This window comes from Oxyura jamaicensis, chromosome 1 (assembly GCF_011077185.1).
Source record: "Oxyura jamaicensis isolate SHBP4307 breed ruddy duck chromosome 1, BPBGC_Ojam_1.0, whole genome shotgun sequence".
NCBI classification, from domain to species: Eukaryota; Metazoa; Chordata; class Aves; order Anseriformes; family Anatidae; genus Oxyura; species Oxyura jamaicensis.
This window is the reverse complement of record NC_048893.1, coordinates 90,690,987-90,712,864: the sequence shown is the minus strand read 5'-3', so window position 1 is coordinate 90,712,864 and position 21,878 is coordinate 90,690,987. Positions and strand designations below refer to the sequence as shown.

The 21,878-nt window shown below is 41.0% G+C and overlaps 1 protein-coding gene and 1 long non-coding RNA gene across 5 annotated transcripts in view; one reads left to right on the top strand and one right to left on the bottom strand.

Moving 5' to 3' along the window:
* MYH15 (myosin heavy chain 15) overlaps window positions 1-19,073 on the top strand; it is a 59,152-nt gene extending 40,079 nt beyond the window's left edge. For 2 of the 3 annotated variants that reach the window (XM_035315071.1, XM_035315072.1), the window contains exons 30-44: window positions 909-1,298; window positions 2,744-2,870; window positions 3,948-4,066; window positions 4,539-4,735; window positions 5,348-5,697; window positions 6,444-6,568; window positions 8,761-8,876; window positions 10,969-11,161; window positions 11,823-12,026; window positions 13,051-13,176; window positions 14,494-14,664; window positions 15,198-15,302; window positions 16,442-16,537; window positions 17,051-17,188; window positions 18,987-19,004. In XM_035315071.1, the coding sequence (XP_035170962.1) occupies window positions 909-1,298; window positions 2,744-2,870; window positions 3,948-4,066; window positions 4,539-4,735; window positions 5,348-5,697; window positions 6,444-6,568; window positions 8,761-8,876; window positions 10,969-11,161; window positions 11,823-12,026; window positions 13,051-13,176; window positions 14,494-14,664; window positions 15,198-15,302; window positions 16,442-16,537; window positions 17,051-17,188; window positions 18,987-19,004 (2,475 nt within the window). Of the gene's footprint in view, window positions 1-908; window positions 1,299-2,743; window positions 2,871-3,947; window positions 4,067-4,538; window positions 4,736-5,347; window positions 5,698-6,443; window positions 6,569-8,760; window positions 8,877-10,968; window positions 11,162-11,822; window positions 12,027-13,050; window positions 13,177-14,493; window positions 14,665-15,197; window positions 15,303-16,441; window positions 16,538-17,050; window positions 17,189-18,986 lie in introns of all 3 variants that reach the window. The other variant, XM_035315070.1, reaches the window with a different exon arrangement.
* The window catches only part of LOC118160419, an 8,945-nt gene continuing 869 nt past the window's right edge, over window positions 13,803-21,878 (bottom strand). The window contains exons 2-3 of one of the 2 annotated variants that reach the window (XR_004747481.1): window positions 21,044-21,105; window positions 13,803-13,822 (exon numbers count right to left, since the gene is read on the bottom strand). This is a non-coding gene — a long non-coding RNA (uncharacterized LOC118160419). Of the gene's footprint in view, window positions 13,823-20,728; window positions 21,106-21,878 lie in introns of those variants that run through there. The other variant, XR_004747480.1, reaches the window with a different exon arrangement.

Below are 21,878 nucleotides of genomic sequence, written 5' to 3'. Positions count from 1 at the left end.
ACTGAGAACAGGACACTCTGTAGCAGCCCATACCAGTCCCTGTTCCCCTCAGGATGTTCTCTCCACAGTGGTTCTTTTCCAGAAGCAGGACTTAAGACTTAGAGAATGCTAGTGGTTTCAGGAAAGGCAGAAAGATTCTGGTGATGTGTTTTAAGCTCTGAACCATGGACCTGATGATGGTTTTTGGGATGCTGTGGAGGATTCAGCAGTGAATAGGCATGGATTTGAAATTTAGGGTAAGGGCTCAAATGCACAGAAAATTTTCAACAGAAATTAGAAGGCCAAAGGCGACCAGCATAATTCAAACAAAATGTCTTAACCTAAAATATCAGCTCTGATTTTTTATAAATAAAGAACATTCAGGTAACTTGAATGTGAAGAATATATTCATCAAAATAACTGTTTTTTAATAAAGATTACTCCCAATGAGTACACATTATACATGCAGTTTGACACACTGCTGTATCCAAAATCCTCAGTCTTAAAACTAGAGAGAAGTTACTTCTGTCACGTAGCTCTTAGAGCAGAACTCTTATGCTCCCCTTTAATCACAATTAGTTGCTATTCTACTATAAAAAAAACTTGTCACACTGCTGTACTTGACCTAACTGTAAAGTACATGACAGAATACAAGGTCAGTGTACTTCAGTATCCTGAACTAAAGCTTGTAGAGCAAACTGTAGAGCTTGTAGACCAATCTACTATGAGAAAGATGTAACTCATCATCTGTACTCCAGCTCAAGATCCGATTTATTGGCACAACCTGGCAAGTCCTTAACTGCTCTGCTTCCATCTCTGTTGTGAAGTGTGGGCTGGCAGAAGGTTTAATTATTTGTAAGGTGCCTCAAGTTTTTCTGAGGGCAATTGTCATGGAGGATAACCCAAAGGTTCTCCTGTCTTTTTGATAGGCTCGTATAGAAGAACTGGAAGAGGAGTTGGAAGCAGAAAGAGCTGCTCGAGCCAAGGTGGAAAAGCAGAGATCAGATTTGGCCCGAGAACTGGAGGAATTAAGTGAGCGACTTGAGGAGGCTGGGGGAGCCACTGCTGCCCAGCTGGAGATGAACAAGAAACGTGAGGCTGAGTTCCTGAAGCTACGTCGGGACCTTGAGGAGGCCACACTGCACTACGAAGCCACAGCTGCCACCCTGAGGAAGAAGCATGCAGACAGCGTGGCTGAGATGGGGGAACAACTGGACAACCTCCAGCGTGTCAAGCAGAAACTGGAAAAGGAGAAAAGCGAGCTGAAGATGGAGGTGGATGATCTGTCATCCAACATGGAGCAGATGGTGAAGGGAAAAGTAAGCGTTTTGAGGCTTTTCAAACCCCCAATGGTCATGTGTAGCGAAAGCTGGTCTGAAGGTTTCCTAGGACATCTGGTAGGGCTGAGGTGTTTGAGAAAGTGGCTTCTTGCAATCTGGTGGTGCATGTGTGCATAGTATCACACCTCCCTCAGCTGGTGGTATGACCCTCCTTACCTTACTGAGATGAGACAGCAATTGAGAGGGCCCATCTAAGACATAGTGCATTCCCCATCCCAGACATACTGGTTGTTCATATATTTCAGAGCACAAAACTGTGTCCCTTAAATTGTGCTCCACCAAGCTGATGATGACTGGTGTGATGCCACCTAAGGTTAGACTCCCATCCACGGTACTCTCAGATCCTGTTCCTGGCTCCCTGGCTTGAGTCATGTTAACAAGGAGCATAAAAGAAAAGCTTTGTGACAGTCCTGTTTATTTTTATTTCCTATGGCTGAATTACCCATTTTGCTTCCTGACCAGTTAGGCTTGGTAGCTTTCAGGGCACTCTAGAGAGTCCTTTCTGTGCAACTGAAGAAAAGAGATTTCAGTATTCTGAGTGTTAGAAGGCTGTTATCAGCCTCAGTTTATGATAAATAGCAATTAGAGCAGAATCAGTAAAGCAATTTTCATTGGAGGTGATATTCCCATCTAGCAGTTATGATGAGGCTTATGACTGAACTTCATAGGCACGTGATTGCTTTTGAAGGTCTTGTAAAGTCTTTTTATGCTGGTGCAGTAGTTCAGAATGCAGTTAAGGGAAAATGAATGTGGAAGGTGGTCTGGTGGGAAGACCCCTGACTGGGGCTTCAGACACAGGGTTCCTATTCCCTGCTTTGCTGCTGTCCTCCAAGATGACATAGCAGGTTTTCCTCTTTCAGTTCTGGTGTCCCTGCCATCAAAACAGTGGCAAGACTTTGATCTGCTTTATTGAAGAGCTTTAAGAGGTACTTATGAGAAGCTCACTAAGAACAAGGGATGTCATTTGCCCCTCTGTAATCTCTGCTGTTCATGAACTGTATCTTGAAAAACGCTAATTACATATGCATGATGATGAGTGGGATCATTTCTTCTTGGTCACTCTTATATCTGAGCCAAATCCCAAATTCTTTATTCAAGTTCTAGGCACTCAGTGTTCCTGAAAGATGCATTTCACTGCTGTTCTACTTGGCGCAAAACAGAAAAGTAGTATTTACCAGGTAATTTTTTTCCTTAAACCATAGGATACCAACAGAATACAATGTGTTTTTTAAAGCTTATGAACACCCAGCCTTAACCTCTGCCTTATCGCTCCTTGTATGTTGCTGCTGAAAGTGATATTTGGGTCTTTGTTATCTGACATTTCTGTGAAAGGGACACATGCACGCACACATAGAAGGCTACAGTTTCCAAATAGTTACTTGGAAGCTTCAGCTTTGTTTGTCTTTTCTCCTGCTTCCCATTAGGCAAATGCAGAAAAACTTTGCCGCACTTATGAAGATCATCTGAATGAGACAAAAACTAAACTGGATGAAATGACTCGCCTCATGAACGACCTCACTACTCAGAAGGCAAAGCTTCAGAGTGAGAATGGTATGTGTGACACGTGAGCATTCAGCCCAGATACTGGGATTCAGTATGTCAAGATGCTACATTAAAGAGGAGTATTGTGCAATGGCATTTGTACTGAAACTGGTTGGATTAGGACTGCTGAATGGAGCTGTAGCTTTGTATCTTCTAATTTTCCTGTCTCAGTATTTTTATAACCTTGACAGAAGAGACCCTGCCTTGAATTGGCTTTTAAAACTAATCTATAACCGTAGTTACCAGCATGCTGGTAACCACCTCATGAGCTGAAACGGATGTGTTGGCTAAGTATCCAGTTTCATAAACAATGACACATGCATCTATCTTGCAAAGCTAGAGGGAAAATAAGGAAGTTGGCGTACTGCTGTCTGTGTGAATACTGCCTTCCTCAGCATAACCTCAGGCATTGCAACCTCGAAGATACTTGGATCTAGTCAAACATGTCCTCCAAGTGTGTGCTATGTTTTTAGCTAGAGAATTTTTAAATCTCAGCATCCTCATCAGTTATCACTGTTCTGCTAGATTTACTTCCCATGTGTTTTCAGACACAGATATTTCATTTTCTGTCAGTTATCTTGTTCGTTCTATCTACTCCTATAAGGCTGCAGTTCCCACCCTACAGTGATGCCCTTCTCATGATAAATAGTTTTCCTTATAGTTTTCCTTCTCATGATAAATAGTTTTCCCCCTGTTCTCTATGCTGGCAGTTGCGAGGTTATTGGGGTACTTTGGAGCCAACTGAAAAGAAGTCTGTGGAAAGGCAAGATAGTGAAGAAAAATATAAGCAAAACCAGCTACAATTGCATGTGAAAGTAAGCATCAATCTAGCCTGGTCCATGAGGTGAACTAAGATTCATGAATCAAAGTAGTGACGCTACAAATAATAATTATTTTAAAAAAGAGAGAAGAAAGTGAAGTATCTTGGTGCTTACAAGTTTGAAAGACACTTCACAAAAGGACAGCCACAATCATTGTTAGTTCTTCTCCTCTGCAGAATTGGACAAGTCAGACTTTGATTTTTGGCTCTGGCTAGGAGTGTGTCACTTCCTGTTCTTACCCTTTCTTGGTCAAATCCTGTGACAGGTGAATTTGTAAGACAGCTTGAAGAGAAGGAGTCACTGATAAGTCAGCTGTCCCGGGGAAAAACATCATTTACCCAACAGATTGAAGAACTTAGGAGACAGCTAGAAGAGGAAACTAAGGTAATGCTTTGATGGTGTCCCGTTCATTGAGATGGAATGGGAAAAACTATTCATGTTCATTTGTACCCTGGATAAAAGCTGAAATGAGACATAGAAGTGAGAATACTTCCTGGTAATTGTAAGGATATAAATTCCTGCCCCTGACAGAATTAAGTCAAAGGAGAAGAGTTTTGGAAAATAACTGGTGTCCATAACTGGTAAATAAAACTTATCCAATAGTATACCCAAAATCTTAAATCTAGCATCTTAAGAATTTGGCTATTTCTTCAGAGGTATCCTCAGTTTTGATGGTTTGTCCAGCATGTCACCAGTAGGTATGACTTCAAGTACTTCTTGACTTGACTTTATCAGGACTATCAAGGCCAGAGGCAAAAAGAAATAGACTTCTATCTCCATTTGAATTTCCAGAGTATGTTTATTTGGGTTTTTCAGTAGGTACCCATGCAATGCTTTGACCTTTCTATTTCTGCAGTCCAAAAATGCCCTGGCTCATGCCCTGCAAGCAGCCAGGCATGACTGCGATCTCTTGCGGGAGCAGTATGAGGAGGAGCAAGAAGCCAAGGCGGAGCTGCAGCGGGCTCTCTCCAAGGGAAATGCAGAAGTGGCACAGTGGAGAACAAAGTATGAGACTGATGCCATACAGAGAACTGAGGAGCTGGAAGATGCCAAGTAAGTGGGGACTATGGTCTTCATCTGCCCCTCAGTTGGGAGGACTGTAGCATCTGCATGTCACCAATCTGCAGGATCTTCCCCCACTTCCACTATATTATCTCCATCTAGCATCTTCATTTTATTCTTTTGGGGCCCTTCCTTTATTTCAAGGACCTCTTCTTCCTGCTGTGACTACCAAACCCTGTTTTCCTAGTCTAGTCTATGAACAAAAGCCCCAAGGCATGAACTGACTCCTTATCAGTGGTTGTCTTTTAATTAGAGAATTCAGTATGTGAAACTTTCACTTAGACCAGGTTTTATCAAAATTTACAATCAGCCCATGCTGGTTACAGCTAGCAAATAATGCCAGGCTTCTGTCTGAGAGGTCAAAAGTTCAATTTCAAACATTCACACATACATACGCATGCACAAAATTATTTGCCACTTGTCAGCATTCACAATTTAATTGCCTGTCATAGAGCCTTCTTTCTAGAGGCTTGATTTCTATTTATTTTTCCTTGCATTTTCCTCTTGGAAACTGAATTATCAAAATGCTGCTTTGGCATCAGTTTTTCTGGATATCATGGCAGTGGTTGCTCAGTCATTTTACTGTCTCTCCCCACCTGGCAGGAAGAAACTTGCTGCTCGCCTGCAAGAAGCTGAGGAAGCAATTGAGGCTGCCAATGCCAAGTGCTCTTCTCTGGAGAAGACAAAGCACAGGCTGCAGAACGAGCTGGAAGACATGATGATTGACCTGGAAAAAGCCAATTCAGCAGCTGCCTCCCTGGACAAGAAGCAGCGTGGGTTCGACAAGATCATCAATGACTGGAAGCAGAAGTATGAAGAGTCACAGGCTGAGCTGGAGGCTTCCCAGAAGGAGGCTCGTAGCCTCAGCACCGAGCTCTTCAAGCTGAAGAATGCCTATGAAGAGACACTGGACCACCTGGAGACACTGAAACGGGAAAACAAGAATCTCCAAGGTAGGCTTCATTCAGGCCCCATGCCTGGTGTGAGTGCCACAGCAGGGAGGACAGCTGTAGGGAAAGGCATTTCTCATGTCCTTGGGAATAGCTTACAGGTGTATTTAAAGATAGTGGCTGATGCTGGCAATGAGCGGTTTAAGCACAGAAAATAGTGTGGCCAGAGGACTAATTAGACTAAATAGATCTGTGTAATCTAATGTTGCCTACAGTTTTGTTTAAAACAGTAATCCTCATTGCAAAGAAGAAGGAATGCTCTTAAAAGTATATGTAGCTTTTTATTGACAGTACAATCCACACTTGTTAAACCAATGGATAAATTCATGTCATTGGGAGAAAATTTCTAATTGTCCCCAGTGCTTTTATCATCACTCCCATCAGCGTGAGGGGCAGGGGAAGTGAGCCCACCACCGGCAGAGGTGCCAGCCTCAGGAGCAAGAAGGATAGAAGAGGTGCAACAGATGAAGCCTAGATAGCTCCTAAAGCAGAGCACAATGTTGCTAGCCTGCCAATCACAGATAAAACTAAACCACTTCAAAAAGCATTTATGAGAAAGTCTGTGCCTTCAAGTACATTGGGTAAAAACAGCTGCTGTAAAAGTAAGCTGAACACAAGCTGTCTGATGTACAGATGAGCCTTTGAAGTAGTAGTCTGAGGCACAGGTCCTGTATTCTCACTCCCTGACTTGCATTACGTCTGGGACACTCTGACTGACAATAAGTGCCTCCAACCTTTTCTTGTTTCAGAGGAGATTTCTGATCTGACTAACCAGATTAGTGAAGGAAACAAGAGCCTTCACGAAATAGAAAAAATCAAGAAACAGGTTGAACAAGAGAAGTCAGAAGTTCAGCTGGCTCTGGAAGAAGCAGAGGTAAGGAAAAAGAGCTCAAAGAAAGCAGAAAGGGTGCCTTTGTCATGAATCTCCTTCCTTTTTGATTCTGTCTGCAACACCATGAATGTGTTGATAGCAAGTGGAACTTTCCTGCACCACGTTCCCCTGGCTTCCTAGGCGTGACTGGTGACTTTTGGAGATCTGACCTCTAAGATCATCAAATGGAGGCCATGTCAAAGGAGGTGTCTTATCGGTTTTTGTGTGTTTGTTTTTCCTTTTCTTTCAGAAAGCTCTGAAATCTTCTATCCATATTCTGAAAATCTAGCATGGAATATTCCAGTCTTTCAGGAAACAGAAATTGCTGGGAATCATGGCTTTACAATATTTTATCAGATATTTCTAGTGTCTAGATTTGATCAGCAAATTCACCACTTCCTGTCTTTGAGTATAAGAAAACAAACATCCTGATGACTTGAAATACTCTAAGGTCTTAGATAGTGTGTTAGATACTGCAGCCTGCTTAAAAAAAAAAAAAAAAAAAAAAAAAAAAAAGGTGGTACCAGACTCAGAAACAAGACGAAAACAGGCCACCCAGAAAATCTTTGTCTCCCACAGGAGTTTGATACATCACAGCATTCATTTATATAGTGACAAGTATGCATGTACCAAGAGGGACACCCCATCCTAGTTCCCAGAAACAAACCAACAACATGGAACAGGCTGACTGGAAATCCTGGTGATTCACTTAGAAAGGCAGGTTGTCAGGTTTTTTGGAAGTTTGGTGCATTGCAGAGCTAGGAAGGGGTGTAGGTGTTGCTGGCTAGAAGCAACACAGCAAGGGATTGTTAGTGAGGGCTGCATTTCATTTGAATTTTTCTCTGCATAGCATATGCTAAGGTGAACATCATGCGGTGACAGGGATTTGTTAATACCTCAAATACTGTGCAACTTCTTTTGTCTGTTACAGGATGCTTTACAGTTTGCAGGGATTTCACTGCCAAACAAGCAGGTCTGGTGATAAGAGCAGAGGAAATAGCACATCTTGCTTCCACAGCTCTGAGATGTGAAGAGTGATTACATGCTCTGTCACTGAGCTTTTGTCACACCAAAGAATACATCCGGTTCTTGGGGGATCTCAGGGGCATACTTTACTTTCCTGAACTGTGTGGAATGGCTTCCTAAAGCTCAGTGAAATTATCAGCTAATGAAAGTAAAGTGATGATGTATCTTATTTTAATTGTGAAAGCAATGGCTTAATGCTGACTCCTCCCTCCCTTGTGAGTTTGGGTTTCTGGCGGTTACCACTGGTGACGTGTACTTCTGTGTGCTGTTAATACGGGATGATTCCTTGGCATGAAACCTGCATCTGAGTGACCTGTAGCTGCTGCACGGTGGCCAGGGATCAGCAAGGATTTTGAACAGCTTTGCCATCAGAAACCCCATTCTGCTTCCATCATCTCTTAAGGGAAACACAGCTAAACCAGTGCAATTTTACCCTTCAGCGAGCACTTCCATAATATGTGGTGTTCCTTCTGCTTTCCTTCCCTGTTTGAGAGCAGCATTGAGTCACAATGGCAAGACCCAGGAGTCTCATGCCCTGTTAAATAACTGCAGGCTGCTCTCAGTGCAGTTTTTGACCTCCATACATGAGAGATGATGTAAGAACAAAGATGCCGGGACAAACCTGCCTTATTCCACAGCTTCCTTCATGTTAATTGGAAAAAGGGGACAGAGTAGTTTTGTATTTTCATACAGAGCTGATGTCTGCTGTTTCTTTCTTTAAAGTCATTTTGCATAACAAGAATTGTGTACATGGGAGGCTTACAACAGTCCATGATTTGGAGAAGTCCTTATGAGCTGGAAGGAGTATGGACCCCTCCAACTTTCCAACACCAGTCTGGCTTTAGTCTCCTTATTGCTTACAAACCCATGACTTTCCAGAGAGCATCTGTACTGGGGTGCAAGGGGAATGTATTTATTGGTATCAAAGCCATACAGGCAAGGCCTAATACATATTTTTGTGAGCCATGGACTATTTGACAATTTGTACTTTGAGGAGCTTGCTGCTCAATTTTCCAGCTGCCAGCTTGCATTAGGAGGCAGATAAATGTGTTTTGCTCATGTCCTTGGTTAGAGAGAGGGCAGGGAAGTAACTGTGCTACTGGGAACAGTGAGAAAAGCATGAAGGGATCATCTGTGCAATTGCAAGCTCTTGGTGCTTTCTGTTTCAGGGAGCTTTGGAGCATGAAGAAAGTAAGACCCTTCGTTTTCAGCTTGAACTTTCTCAGCTTAAGGCTGATTTTGAAAGGAAACTGACAGAAAAGGATGAAGAAATGGAAAATATGAGGTACCGTGCAGAGACAAATATTTTTTTAATTCTTATTTTTAAGGGGAAGATCTCAAAAGATCAAAAATGTTCTCAAGACCCAAGCGAGCCAAACAAAACACAGATGATCACAGCAGCAAAAGCTGATACTCAGTATCAGGAACTAAGGCTGCCTGGTTATTTGCCAAAGGGTAGTCCTACCACATTACCTTTTCTTAGTTCAAATATTCCCGTCAGACCCGTTTCTGCCAGTGTACATGTAAGCCCATCAGACACGTCACAAAGCAACCATTAAACAGCTGACTGGCACATCCAAAGTCGTGGACAAGACCATGAGCTGCAAACCCTACATGTTTACAGCATGGAGATGAGCACATTCAGCTAGTCTGCTGCCTCCTCCTGATCCCCTAGGATGAGTGCCTCCCAAGGGGAACCACAGGCAAAATCAGTGGTGCTCAGACTGGTGTTAGCTAAAGGCAATCTTTAGCTCTGCATGCAGTTAATTTATGCAGTCATGGCTACACTGATTGTGGGAGGATGCGAGGAGCTTGCAGTTACCTGTACATAATTTGGGTAACCCCTGAGACTTGGAGAGGTACAGGAAGTGTCACTATAGAAGGAGAGGAGCTTGCAGGTGAAAGGGATGAACAGGAAAATGGAAAGCAATTAGATGGCAGAGAGATGATGTATTTTGTTGCTCCCCTCCTCCCTGCAGTACAAACTCTAGTCTGCAGAGTTACACTGATGCTGGACCCAATTCTTAGCAATGTGTATGCAGTCCTTCAGGAAACTCTGGTCTTGAACCACTTAATGTTGTAGTGTTATTAGTCCAAGAAGCACATAATTATTTGCTAGAAGTGTAAAGGCCAGGGAAAGGGGAGGCCTGAGGTCCACCTTGGCCAGAGCAGATACAAGCATTAACATGTTAATTGCTTCAGAAAAACAAACAAGATTTTGGTGTTTTCAGAGGCTATCTTCTGATGTCCTGCAGATGTTTGGATTACGGAGATCCCAGACAGGCTATCCTAATTAGTGTTTCTGCCTCAGCCTCATGCATGTTTTGCTTCTAGACTGCTCAGCAGGCAAGCTGTGGTGTCTCCTGGGAATGTGGGGCACAGTTCAGTGTCTTGCCCAAGCAATAACACCTTCAAGATTTTCCTTGTTGACTTTGGTGATTTCCCAGAAATCCTATGCAATCAGCAAATCTCAGTCGGCAGTGAGAAAAAAAATCACTGTGAGTCATATTTTTGTGCTTTGAGTTTCTTTCTGGTTGCAGGAAGGCAAAACCTTTACCACTGGACTCAGAGCCTGGAATTGCAGGGAGTTTTTTTGTTTGTTTGTTTGTTTGTTTGTTTGTTTTAAAGACTCTCTGTTAAGATTGTTAGAGGAAAATAATGCACCTGTCTCTGTTTGTTTTGCTATCTCTTACATAGACAGTAAATGGCCTTTCACATGGGGAGCAGACTGTTAATTACTGTGGGCTTGATCTCTTTTAATTGTAGACATCTGTAACGCAGATTTCTATTCCTGAAATACTCCTGTCATAACTGAGCATAAGAAATGTATGTTTCAGCATCTACATCACGATGCGATAAATTGTATCTTGCGAGTGTCATTTACTATATACAGGGTGCCTAGAATGATTAGCTTGAACGTAGCTACCTACCATCAGTTTGATTAATTCCGTTCCTTAATGCCTTCATAAAAAGGCTGAGATGTAAAGCAACCACGTAAACGATTTGGTAAATACCTTGGTAAGTGACAGCTAAGCTTGAAATGCTTCTTGCTAGGTTCAAACCTGTACTTGCTTGAGGTCATGAGAGATTTAAGGGAAATCCTTGCTGTAATGTTGCCAAAGGAAATGGGGAGATGAATAATATAGGTTCTTGCAGATCAGGAGTTAGCTGAGAGTGTGAAACACAGCAGACAGGTAGATGTTAATGAGGCACTGGAAACCCATACTATGTATGTTATTCAGGAATGTACTGCTGCTTCTAGCAATGAGACACCTGTAGAAGGTGAAGTACTGTTGCATGTAGTTCTATGTTCCTTCCCAGAGAGTAAAATGAGTCCATTCACCCTAAATGACCTTTCTACATTATTCCAAAATCAGGAGAAATCAGCAACGTGCCATAGATTCACTGCAGTCCACCCTTGATTCAGAAGCCCGGAGCAGAAATGAGGCCATTCGGCTGAAGAAGAAGATGGAAGGGGACCTCAACGAAATGGAAATCCAGCTCAGCCATGCCAACAGGCATGCTGCAGAAGCAACAAAGTCAACACGTGTCCTGCAAACACAAATAAAGGTACTCGGAGAGCTGGTGGTTCCAGGCTGGGTTTCACAGCACACAGCAAAACAGTGATGGTGATTAAGAAAGAAGCTACTCTCAGGGACATGCAGGAAGAGCCCTTAGTGATCACCTCTGACATGAGAGAATACTGACCTATGGATCTCTTCCAAGACTTGCATGCAAGTGGGATGAGATCCACGCGTAAAACCCCTGCTGGCTACAGTTTCCTGTCGAGGCAGAAAGTTACAGCATGAGGTACTGAAAATCTGATTTCCATGTGAGCTTGCAAATCCTTTGAAAGTGGAGAGCAAGTCAGTTAGCCAGAGTACAGATTGTGTGTGTATATTTAGCTTTATAATGTGCTTCAACATAAGTAATTTTGTTGTTGTTGTTGTTTAAAGAGCCTTGCTAACAGACCTTTCAAGTCATTGCCTGCCTGATATCTCTCCCATGCTATGAAGCTGGTTCTGCCTCGGGCAGAAGCACTAGTTCTGACAGACTGCAGATCAGGTTTTTCCCTCTTTGCACCACATACCACAAAAGCTACTCAGATTACAGTCTGGAGGAAGCCTTTCTCCAATAAAGAAGCACTGAACTTCTCAAGGTGGTTCCCTCATGTAAACACAGTGGCTCAAAATGCATTCAGACTGGTAAAAACCTTTCTGCTTTATTATAGGAACTTCAGGTTCAGCTGGATGACTCAGGGCATGTGAATGAAGATCTGAAGGAACAGCTGGCGGTCTCTGACAGGAGGAACAATCTTCTCCAGTCGGAGCTGGATGAGCTGAGGGCTTTGCTGGACCAGACTGAACGGGCAAGGAAGCTGGCAGAGCATGAGCTGCTGGAAGCCACCGAACGTGTGAACCTGCTGCATACTCAGGTTGGCTTTTTCTGGGTTAAACAGCCTTGCCTGTTAAGCACTGACACTGTTTGTTTGTCCATTGCTATAAGGCAGACACACTCCTTGCCCACCTTCAAGGTAGAAAATGGTAGAGGAAATAAGTCGCTCTGCAGGAATGCCACCTCATTACTGTCAGCTTAGCTGGAACTTATGACTCAACCAACTGCATTAAATAGTTCACAGCAAATATAATGATGGAAGATAACAAGAATAAATTTAATTTCTTACTTTTGTTGGCACTATAAAAACCCAGCTTCCTGCTTTCATTAGGCTGTGGCTGGGATAGGGAGGCATTTCTTTGGAGAAGCAGCAGTGTTTGCACAAGGTGCTCTTATTACTCAGCAAAGCAAACTTCAATGCCTGGTTGTTAACACTAGGTGCATTGTGCACGGCAGCAAAGCATGCTGTACCACATCAGGTCTTCATTAAGAGAGCTCTTTGGACTTGGTCACAATGGTCACCACAGTTTTTACAGGGTTGTGAAGGTACATATCCTGACTCACCAGCATTTTTGCTGCAAAAACCAATCGTCTCTTCACCAAACAACCAATGTTCAGAAGGAAATGAAAATGAGCTACAGGCTGGCAATATTTTATGATATTCAGCACTTAAGATACTTGTGATACTTCATCAGTTTGACATGGGGCTTTTGTTTTAATCACCTTATTGACTAACTAATTATGGATCATTACTTTTCCAATATGAACTACTTTCTTCATTCTTCAGTTTCAGCCTCTTGCTTATTATTTTATATGAATTGAAATCTGAATATTTACATTATTGAAAGTATTTTTAATATTTCCTCAGTCTGAAGCTAAGCTACATTTGTAAAGGCCAACCCTTACCGCATACATAGGTCTCCCTCCCTAAATATTGCTTTGTCTAATCCAAGGGCTGCAAAAATCATTAAGCCTTACTGTGCTATGGTATTTAGAGAAGTTATGTCTCTGTTAATCATTTACCTATTTTTCCACTGTTTCTTTTGTGGAAAATGTAATAAAAGAACACAAGCCTAATAAATCAGAAGAAGAAGCTGGAAGGTGACATTTCCCAGATGCAGAACGAAGTGGAGGAATCAATCCAGGAGTGCCGAAATGCAGAGGAAAAGGCCAAGAAAGCAATCACAGATGTAAGTAGCCTCATTCCTTGCTCAATTTGTTTCAGTACCACACTGTCTTAGGACAACCCAGCATTTCCTAAGCACCTGTTACAAACCTGATATATCCCAAGTGCTCCACAGTTACCTGGAGGCAGCAGATGAAACTACAAAAGTAAACAGGCTAGAGGTTAAGAGAAAGGAAGTACTTCTGCTTGATCTTTTTTATTATCATTTTCCCCAGGAATTCAGATTCCACTGATCCCCAAAGTCTCAGGTCAGGTCACCTTTGAATTGGGTAAATTATACACCTGAATAGGCTAAACCAGTTCAGACAGAACTAGCACTAACAGGTTGCTAGGTATGCATAGAATCTGCTCTGAGGAGCACAATTCCCAAATCCAAAATGGGGTGTCTATTAGAAAAACACGAGGATGAAGATCCCAAGAAGAGACAGTGAGTGCATTCTTCCTGTCAGGAAGATGACATTTGGACTAGTATAGTTTCTTTCCCCACAGACCTGGAGAAATGTAGAGTTTGGCTGACATATCACATCATACTAACAGATAGAGTGAAATCTAGAACTGCATGTTTCTGTGAGTTGTGTCTGGAGTGCCTGGATGAAGCTATTCTTGTCCCATGGTCTTCACTGCTTCTCAGCTGGCAGTACTATTACTGCCTGCCAGAGAGAAGACACTGATTGTCCTTGATTCAGCTCCAGCCTGGACTGCAATGATTGCTGTCTGCTGATGGATATTCAGTGATGGATACAAAAATCTGTAAAAAGCTCTTGGAGGCAGGGACACATGTCAAATCAGACATGAGCTAATTGGCACCCTTGTTACCAGTCTTACAGAACGGTCAGGGAATATGTAAGATGTTGAAACTGAGCTTCCTATCACAGCACAGACTGCAGAAATCGCTGTGCTGTTACAGCTGCTCAGGCAGCTCTTGTCTATGGCTGTGCAGGGAGACTCGTCTGCCAGTTTTTTTAATTCACTACCTTTCAAGAGCCTCCAAGTTCCAATGTTAGACTTTTAATAAGTTCTGGGTGAAATTTCTGCAGTGAGTGGCATAGGTTTACTTGTAGCTATTATAAATGGGGACATTGTGTAGTACAGATACCAAAACAAACAAATGAAGACTTAAATCACAGCATTAGAATATGGAGAGGGAAAAAAAGTATTCTCTCTGTCCAGGAGAGAAACACACACAATATATCCTTGGCAGCATTAGGTATAGTCAATGAACAAAGTAGTGGATGATCCAACATGGATCTTCTATCATTTTTTTCTGAGACATAATTCAACAGCATGACAGAAGTGCTGTAAAGTTTGGTTGTATTTTCAGGCAGCAATGATGGCTGAGGAGCTTAAAAAAGAGCAAGATACTAGTGCTCACTTAGAGAGAATGAAGAAGAACATGGAACAAACCATTAAAGATCTGCAGAAACGATTGGATGAGGCAGAACAAATAGCCCTGAAAGGTGGAAAGAAACAGATCCAGAAACTGGAATCCAGGGTAAGTTTATGATCAAACTGTGTACTACTATCTGCTGCTTTACAGACTTGGGAGTGGGTGGGTGCCCTTGGGATGCCTGGTAATTCAAAGGATGCTGTGAATGCTTTCCTCTGTCTCACAAAATGCAGGTGAGCAGCTCTTGGACACATCCTTCCCTTTCAAGATCCAGTTGCAGTGAGCTGTGAGCTGTTGTAGCACAGCAGATGACCAAGCCCTTGATTTAAAAAAAAATAAACAACCCCCCCGGGGGGGGGGGCGGAACCTCTACAACTAGGAAAAGCCTCTTCTTGCCTCAAATAATTTTTCTTTTTGCATATGTATATAAAGCATCCAGTTCTGAGAGGGTCCTTTGGCTGCTGGTACAGCTTAAATACATTTATGAAAAGGTAAAATGGAAAGTCTACGTTTTGATCTATTCCTGAAATTCAGCTCTATTAAAATGCTGAGAAAATGAGCATGTCTTGAACTGTGAACTAAGTTACCTGCTTCTTTATATTTGCAGCATAATGGCAAGGGTTTTTCCGTTTTTGCAGGTTCGTGAACTGGAGAATGAACTTGAGACTGAACTCCGTCGTAATTCAGATGCCCAAAAAGGAGCCCGCAAGTTCGAGAGGCGCATTAAAGAGCTGACTTATCAGGTACACTGAGGACTGTATTAACCACTAGGTCCCTGGAAAGAAATGTCTTCTCCCTGTCAGGGCCTTAAATTTGTTTCAGTGTTTCAGTGAAGGATGAAGGAGGGCATTACCCAGAGCTTTCTCATTGCAGGAAGCTTTAGGGATGGGAGGAACATCTTCCTGGGGCTACCATCATCTTGCCTGACTCATTGTAACCAGCGTTAGAAAGCTTACAATTGCTGGGATTTGGACAGTTTTAGCACAGTATTAATATGGAGCAGGCTTAGATAACTATTCATACTCCAAGAGAAGAAAGAGCCCAGATGTCTCACAGCTGTGCTGATGTTGCTAGAAAGAGCCAGGAGTCAGTTAACTCTGCCGCATCACTTGGCATAGGGCTGCCTGGTTCCAGGGCTCTGTCACCTACTGCTGGGCAGCAAGATCTAGTCTCAGCCTCCAGCAGGCTTACTAACAGCTGCTGTTGATGCTTGCCTTTTGAAAAGGTCTTCAGCACGGAGCACTGTTTCCCTTGCTTTCAACATTATTCTTGAGAAGATAATCCCATCCATCTGCTGTAGGATATTATTTAGCATCCTACATGTTGTCTTACTCTGACTTGTGTATGCAGAGGTTGTTTTCTTAGAAGACAGTGCTGCGGCACAGGCAGACAGAATTAGCAGGTCCTTCTGTTTATGGACTGTGACAGCTTAAACCTGGATCGTTTTACCAGAAATGCTTGCCTCCAACACAAAATTTAAAATATGCAAATTTCATATATTTTAGGCCTGCCCATTGGTCTCTTTCACCCAGTCGTGACACACTCTATAAGGACAAGAGAAGTCCTCACCTGCCAAGCAAGGAACTCTGTGTGTCTGTGTACATGTGTGTGTGCATACATGTATCTATGTGTGTATATATATCAATATTTACATATATATAATTAGGGAGGCTATTCTTAGTCCTCAGCAAGCAGGCCCTCACAAATCTTCAGCCTACAGAATTTTTTCTTATCTACACACAGGTTGATCACAATATGGCTTGCTTACATGTTAAACTACGCATTTGTTAAATAATGTATATGCCACCCATAACTAATGGACTGTGGGAGATGTTTTTGGCCTTTTTACACTATTAACCTAATTGATGGTGTTTTGGTACAGTCAGAAGAAGATAAGAAGAATCTGGCCCGGATGCAGGATCTGATTGATAAGCTACAATTAAAAGTGAAGAGCTACAAGCACCAAGCAGAGGAAGCCGTAAGTGACTATTTAGGCCTTTTTTCCTCCAAGAAATTTGTTACCCTATAACCATGATCTTTAATCGGCAAAAGCTTTTAGTACAAGTACAGAATTTATGTGTGTATCACTATTTGTATTTATACAAACTCTATACTTATAAATGTATTTTTATATATATATAATATATAGCATTTGTGTTGATTACATTAAGAAAATAGATTCCATTTTATCTTAAGATTGGAGTGTAATTTGCAGGGGGTAGAGGGAATGGAAGGAACAGTAAAGACCTTTTTTTCTGGCTAGTCCCTCAGGAGACATGCTGAAAGCCTCCCAGTTCACTCGAAATGAAGAGCGCCACTGCAAATATCAAACCCTTAAAACAAACAAACAAAAACCCTCATCCCTCCAAGAGTCTAGTGGTTCCCATAGAATTGTTAGTTATTCGTGTTGAGCACTTCTGTCCTGCTTGAAATGGAAGGCTTTGCTTCATGTGGACTGGAGGAAATCAGCTGTACTATTTTCTCTCACCAGGAAGCACAAGCCAATCTGTACCTTTCAAAGTACAGAAAACAGCAACACGATCTGGATGATGCTGAAGAAAGGGCTGAAATAGCTGAATCTCAAGTTAATAAGCTGAGGAGCAAGTCAAGAGATATTGGCATGAAAAAGGTATGGTCCTACTATATGGAGCAAATGTGACTCATTAATACACAGTAGCACATGCTATGTATGCAGGAAGATCTGTTGCATCTCCTCAAGTAATATGGGCTAGAATAAATAGTTGTTTACCATTTTATTTTATTTTTTTAGTTTCAGTCAACCCTTTATTTTAATGTTACAGTAAATCTTTAGGACAGCAATGTGATGCTTATACAAAATGAAATCTGTTCTCTCACTGGTGTCACTTAACCTCTCCACTCAGCATCCAGAAGTTGCCAGACTGTCTTTTTATATTTAAAAGCTCCATCTCTCTCTCTCTGACTGATGTAGATTTCTACATATGTAATAAAGCCAGGGGATTACTGCGCTAGCAGATTGCCAGATACTTTAAGACTGCTCATTCAAAAATTGTATTGAATTGAAGAGCTGGATGAAAATAGTAGTCATTAGTCACTTGGATGCTGGGAAGTAATTAGTAACTAGAAATGTATTTGTGGTGTTTTGCACTTGATCAGAATGGTAGTAGAGTAATATGGATGAAACTAGAAGGAGCCTAAGAATGTAGTCTGGAACTGAGAGCAAACCCTTGCTTGTCTATGCTTGCCTATTGGCAACCACAGCAAAGAAGACTGGCATTGCTACTTGTAGGAAAGACAGAAAGAGGAGCTGGGTCATTGCTTTGTCTATTTCATTTACAAATGTAATGTAAACTTCCATACTTCTTATATAAATTTAATGGGGGTACAGCTCCAAAGTCAAGTAACATAAAAGAATACTTTCTGTAACCATTTAGCTGTTTTTTTACCACTTGATCCCATCCCTTCTCTCCAGTTTATCAACAATTCTGTGGGAGGAAATTTCTGCTTTTATATTGGACTAATAAAATCACCTTTAGTTGAAATGAATTACTGTAGCTTCACCATCTACGTTAAAACTAGATGAACATCTGCTCTCATGCATTTGCATATGATGGAAGCAGTACTGCAACCAAAGCTCACATGAAGTTTTGTAGGCTTTAAGAGAAAAAATTTCCACACTTTTCTTCATTTTTTTTCCAGCTCCTCCCTCCCCCCCAAAAAAACTCCTAATTTCACAAAGCCACTGACACTAAAATAGGTAAATCATGAGAGTAATTGATTGTTCAAAATACTTTGTAGACTGTAGTTTATTCCCTGTATTTTCCTAGCACCTTCTTCTGCCTCATAACTGCAGAAGTAGTCATAGAGAAGTGGGTGCTTGTTCAGACAATGAATGTCCCAAAAATCAGGGAACAACTCCTTTAGGAAGAGAAAGACATTGGAAAGACTTTTTTTTTTTTTTTTTTTTTAATAGTGTAGCCCAAAAAATACCTTCTCTACTACTGCTATTCATGTTCCTGGAAACTTTTGAATGTATGCGTGATTCAGAGCGAACAACATCATACATTGCAACAGGGCTCATACAGAAATCCACTGCTATCAAAGGGATGATGCATACCTTAGCATAAGGACAAGAAGCCTGTCTTCTTAGCTGAAGTGACTCAGAATGATGGCTAAATTCAATATGGTATGTCCATTTAGTGCTAGTGTATTTCAGACACAAGCTGGCAATGCCAGGAAGCAGAAACATTAGTTAACAGAAATTTCTGTCATTTACATACAAACTTGAACTCTACCCCCCCTGTAAAACTTTAACAGTTTTAAAAAGTTTAATTAAACTGTTAAACAGTTCAAATTCAACACTTCCATTTTAATTTCTAACAGTTCAAATGTAACAGTTTAATTTTAATTTTAATAGTTGTATACTATCTCTCTCAATTGCATTTCAGGTTCATGAAGAGGAGTAAGTGCAGTCCAAGTTGACAAATATGAGAAGATGTCTCATATAATCAGGCATAACTGAAAACAGATGTATGAAAAAAAAAGGCACTTACAGAAATAAATATCAAGTGAAAACCCAAAGAGACTGTAGTGTATTACATTCATTTCTATGTATTTCTATTTTGTCGAGCCCCAGGGATCAATAAAAGATTACACACTGCCAACAACCCACTTCATTATGTTGGAACAAATCCTAATTGGCAGATCTCTGATGAAATCAAACCTAAGGGAAAATCCAGTCACGTTTCACGTCCCCATGTTCTTCATGTGCAGATTGTTAAAGCACCCTGGATTAAACCTGTGTAGGGGACAGCCCTAAAAGCTGGGATAGCACAGCTTCTAGCTGTCCTGCCAGTCAAAGGCTGCACCATTTTTTTTTTTAGGACACCAGGAACTAAATTTAATACAAATGGTCAATTTAGAAACTTCCACTACTATCAGCGAAAGCATTTTTGTTCTCCAGCTGCACAAGAGGTATAAGAGATGCTGGTGAGGGACTTATCCCATAAGGACTGCCTCTGGCTCATAAACAGCATTCTTTTAGATCTTTTCCACTTCAAAACTGGAAACAAAGGGAAAAGTTGTCATGGAATTGGAATTAAAATACTCAATGAAGTGCAAAACAGAAAGCCATCTCTTCCCCTCATAGTGCAAAAACAAACCCAAAGTCCACCAACACTCAAAACTCAAACTTGTGTGAAACTTTTTCATTGTCCTTTTAGTATGCTCGCATTCCGGTTCTTCAAGCAGACTCCTCACATACAAATGTCAATTGACTTGTGTATGGTTTTTTGTCAGTTTACTTGTTTGTTACTGCTGTTCAGATGATTGCATTTCCACTTGGTTCTTTGTGTAATCCAATAGGTAAGATGAAGGAACTCTTCTGCTCAAGCTTGTATTTCAGCAGCATTCTCAGTAATGTCTGTGTTTGTGGAGACAGGTTTTCTTTTGGTATGTCAAGGTGCACATAGTATTCCTGATCCTCTGTATCTTCAGGGTGTATGTATTAGTATCTTTGTAGTGCTCCTGATTTTCTCTAGTTAAAACAAAAACATCCGTGAGAACTACTGGTGCATAAAATTAATCCTCCAGTAGGAACAGAACAAGACATACTCATGTTAGAGGTAAGTCAGCATCTTCTATTTTAACATTAGCTGAATAAAATAAATGTACATAAAAGGGCAGAAGCATTCCTGTTTCTTCCATTTAGTTTTCATCAATGTAAACAGAACAATGTTAATTTGTAAACTATTCTGCTTCCTCCAATTTTATGTTAAAGGTTTCAACAGGTCCCAGGATATATTTATATTGCTTAAGTTCTTTAAAGGAAACAGCTTCATCTCAAAGGTATTGTTTCTATTATTCTATCAGGGAGAGAACCGTATGTCCTCCTGACTTGGTATCACCAGTAAATAGGGCATACGTACAGAGAGATGAGATTAGAGGCTATATGGTCACAACAGTCTCCCAAACAAAGCAGTTGGAATGTCTTTACACAAACAAGCTTTGAGTTTTGAAGTCAGACAGAGCTGAAGTAATGATTTGGGCCCAGACAAGTACTAGTACAGCCCACTGTATGGGGATCGTCAGTGGTTTTGTCTTAAATAAAAGTGAGAGAAAATTACAAAAATGTTTTATTATTTTCAGAGCAAGTTATCACCAAGTATTTGTGTCAGGTAACCAATTTTTACATCTCTTTATAGAGTGCAGGAGAGCAATCTGGTCAAGGAAAGGGCATGTTAGCATTGTTACAACTAAAATATTATTGCCTAGATGTACTAAAAAGGGCTTTTTGGACATAGAATATAGAAAAAATGAGGGCAATTAAGCTGAGATTTATTATTCTAAGTTTTTCAGTCCTGTTTGCATCCTTTATACCATGAAAATCAAATCTGTTTTGGTCAAACATTCAAGGTCTGAAATTCAGCTTAATAGTATGCCCAAAAGTAAATACCCTAATGTTTGTACGTACCTTGAGATAAAAGACTCCTATCACCACCACCACCAGTACAAACACCACCAGTACGGCCACTGCTGTCACAATTATCCAAGTGTTATCTGAATGTTCTATAAAAATACAAATTCCAAAATGTTAAACAGGAACTCAAAAACTTATTGAATAATAGTGAATATTAATCTGTGACATTTTATATTCAATTATTCACTGTAATACGATACGTATATCAAAATTATGATTTTTCTCTTACATATAATCTCATACCTATGATTAAGGGAGAACATATCCATTTATTGTTAATGGTACTGATACAATGGTCAAGTTACATGACCCATACGATAAGTGAAGATTTCAAAATGATACTTTAATGAATTAAGAGTGAATAGGTAAAAGCCAATTGCGTTACTTAACTATGCTGATAGAAAATGGTGTTCTCAATAAATATGATTTGAGAACTTGTTATACAAGTCCTGTTAATAAACAACTAAGTTCTCAGGTGGGTAAATGCTGCTTCCAGGTACAGTGCTTAGTGCCATTAACAGTACTACCGATTTTCAGAAGTGGGGGGTAACAACAGATTCCACAGGACATAAAAGCCCATCTAGTACACTCTGGTTCTAGGCAGCATTGTTTCAGCTCCTTTCATCAACATGAGAACACTCACATTTGAAGGACTCATTTGTTTACCTACAGTTCTATTTCAGGTTTCCTTTCCGCAGCTGCATCTTGTTCAAAAAGTAAATAAATAAATAAATAAAATGAGAAATTCTACGCTCTGCCGTAAACTGAGGTTTACAGGATAAGGAAGGTCATGCTGGAATTTGAGCTTCAAGGACGTGTGTTTGTCTGACTCAACAGTTTTCTTTACACTAACTCCCCTCCT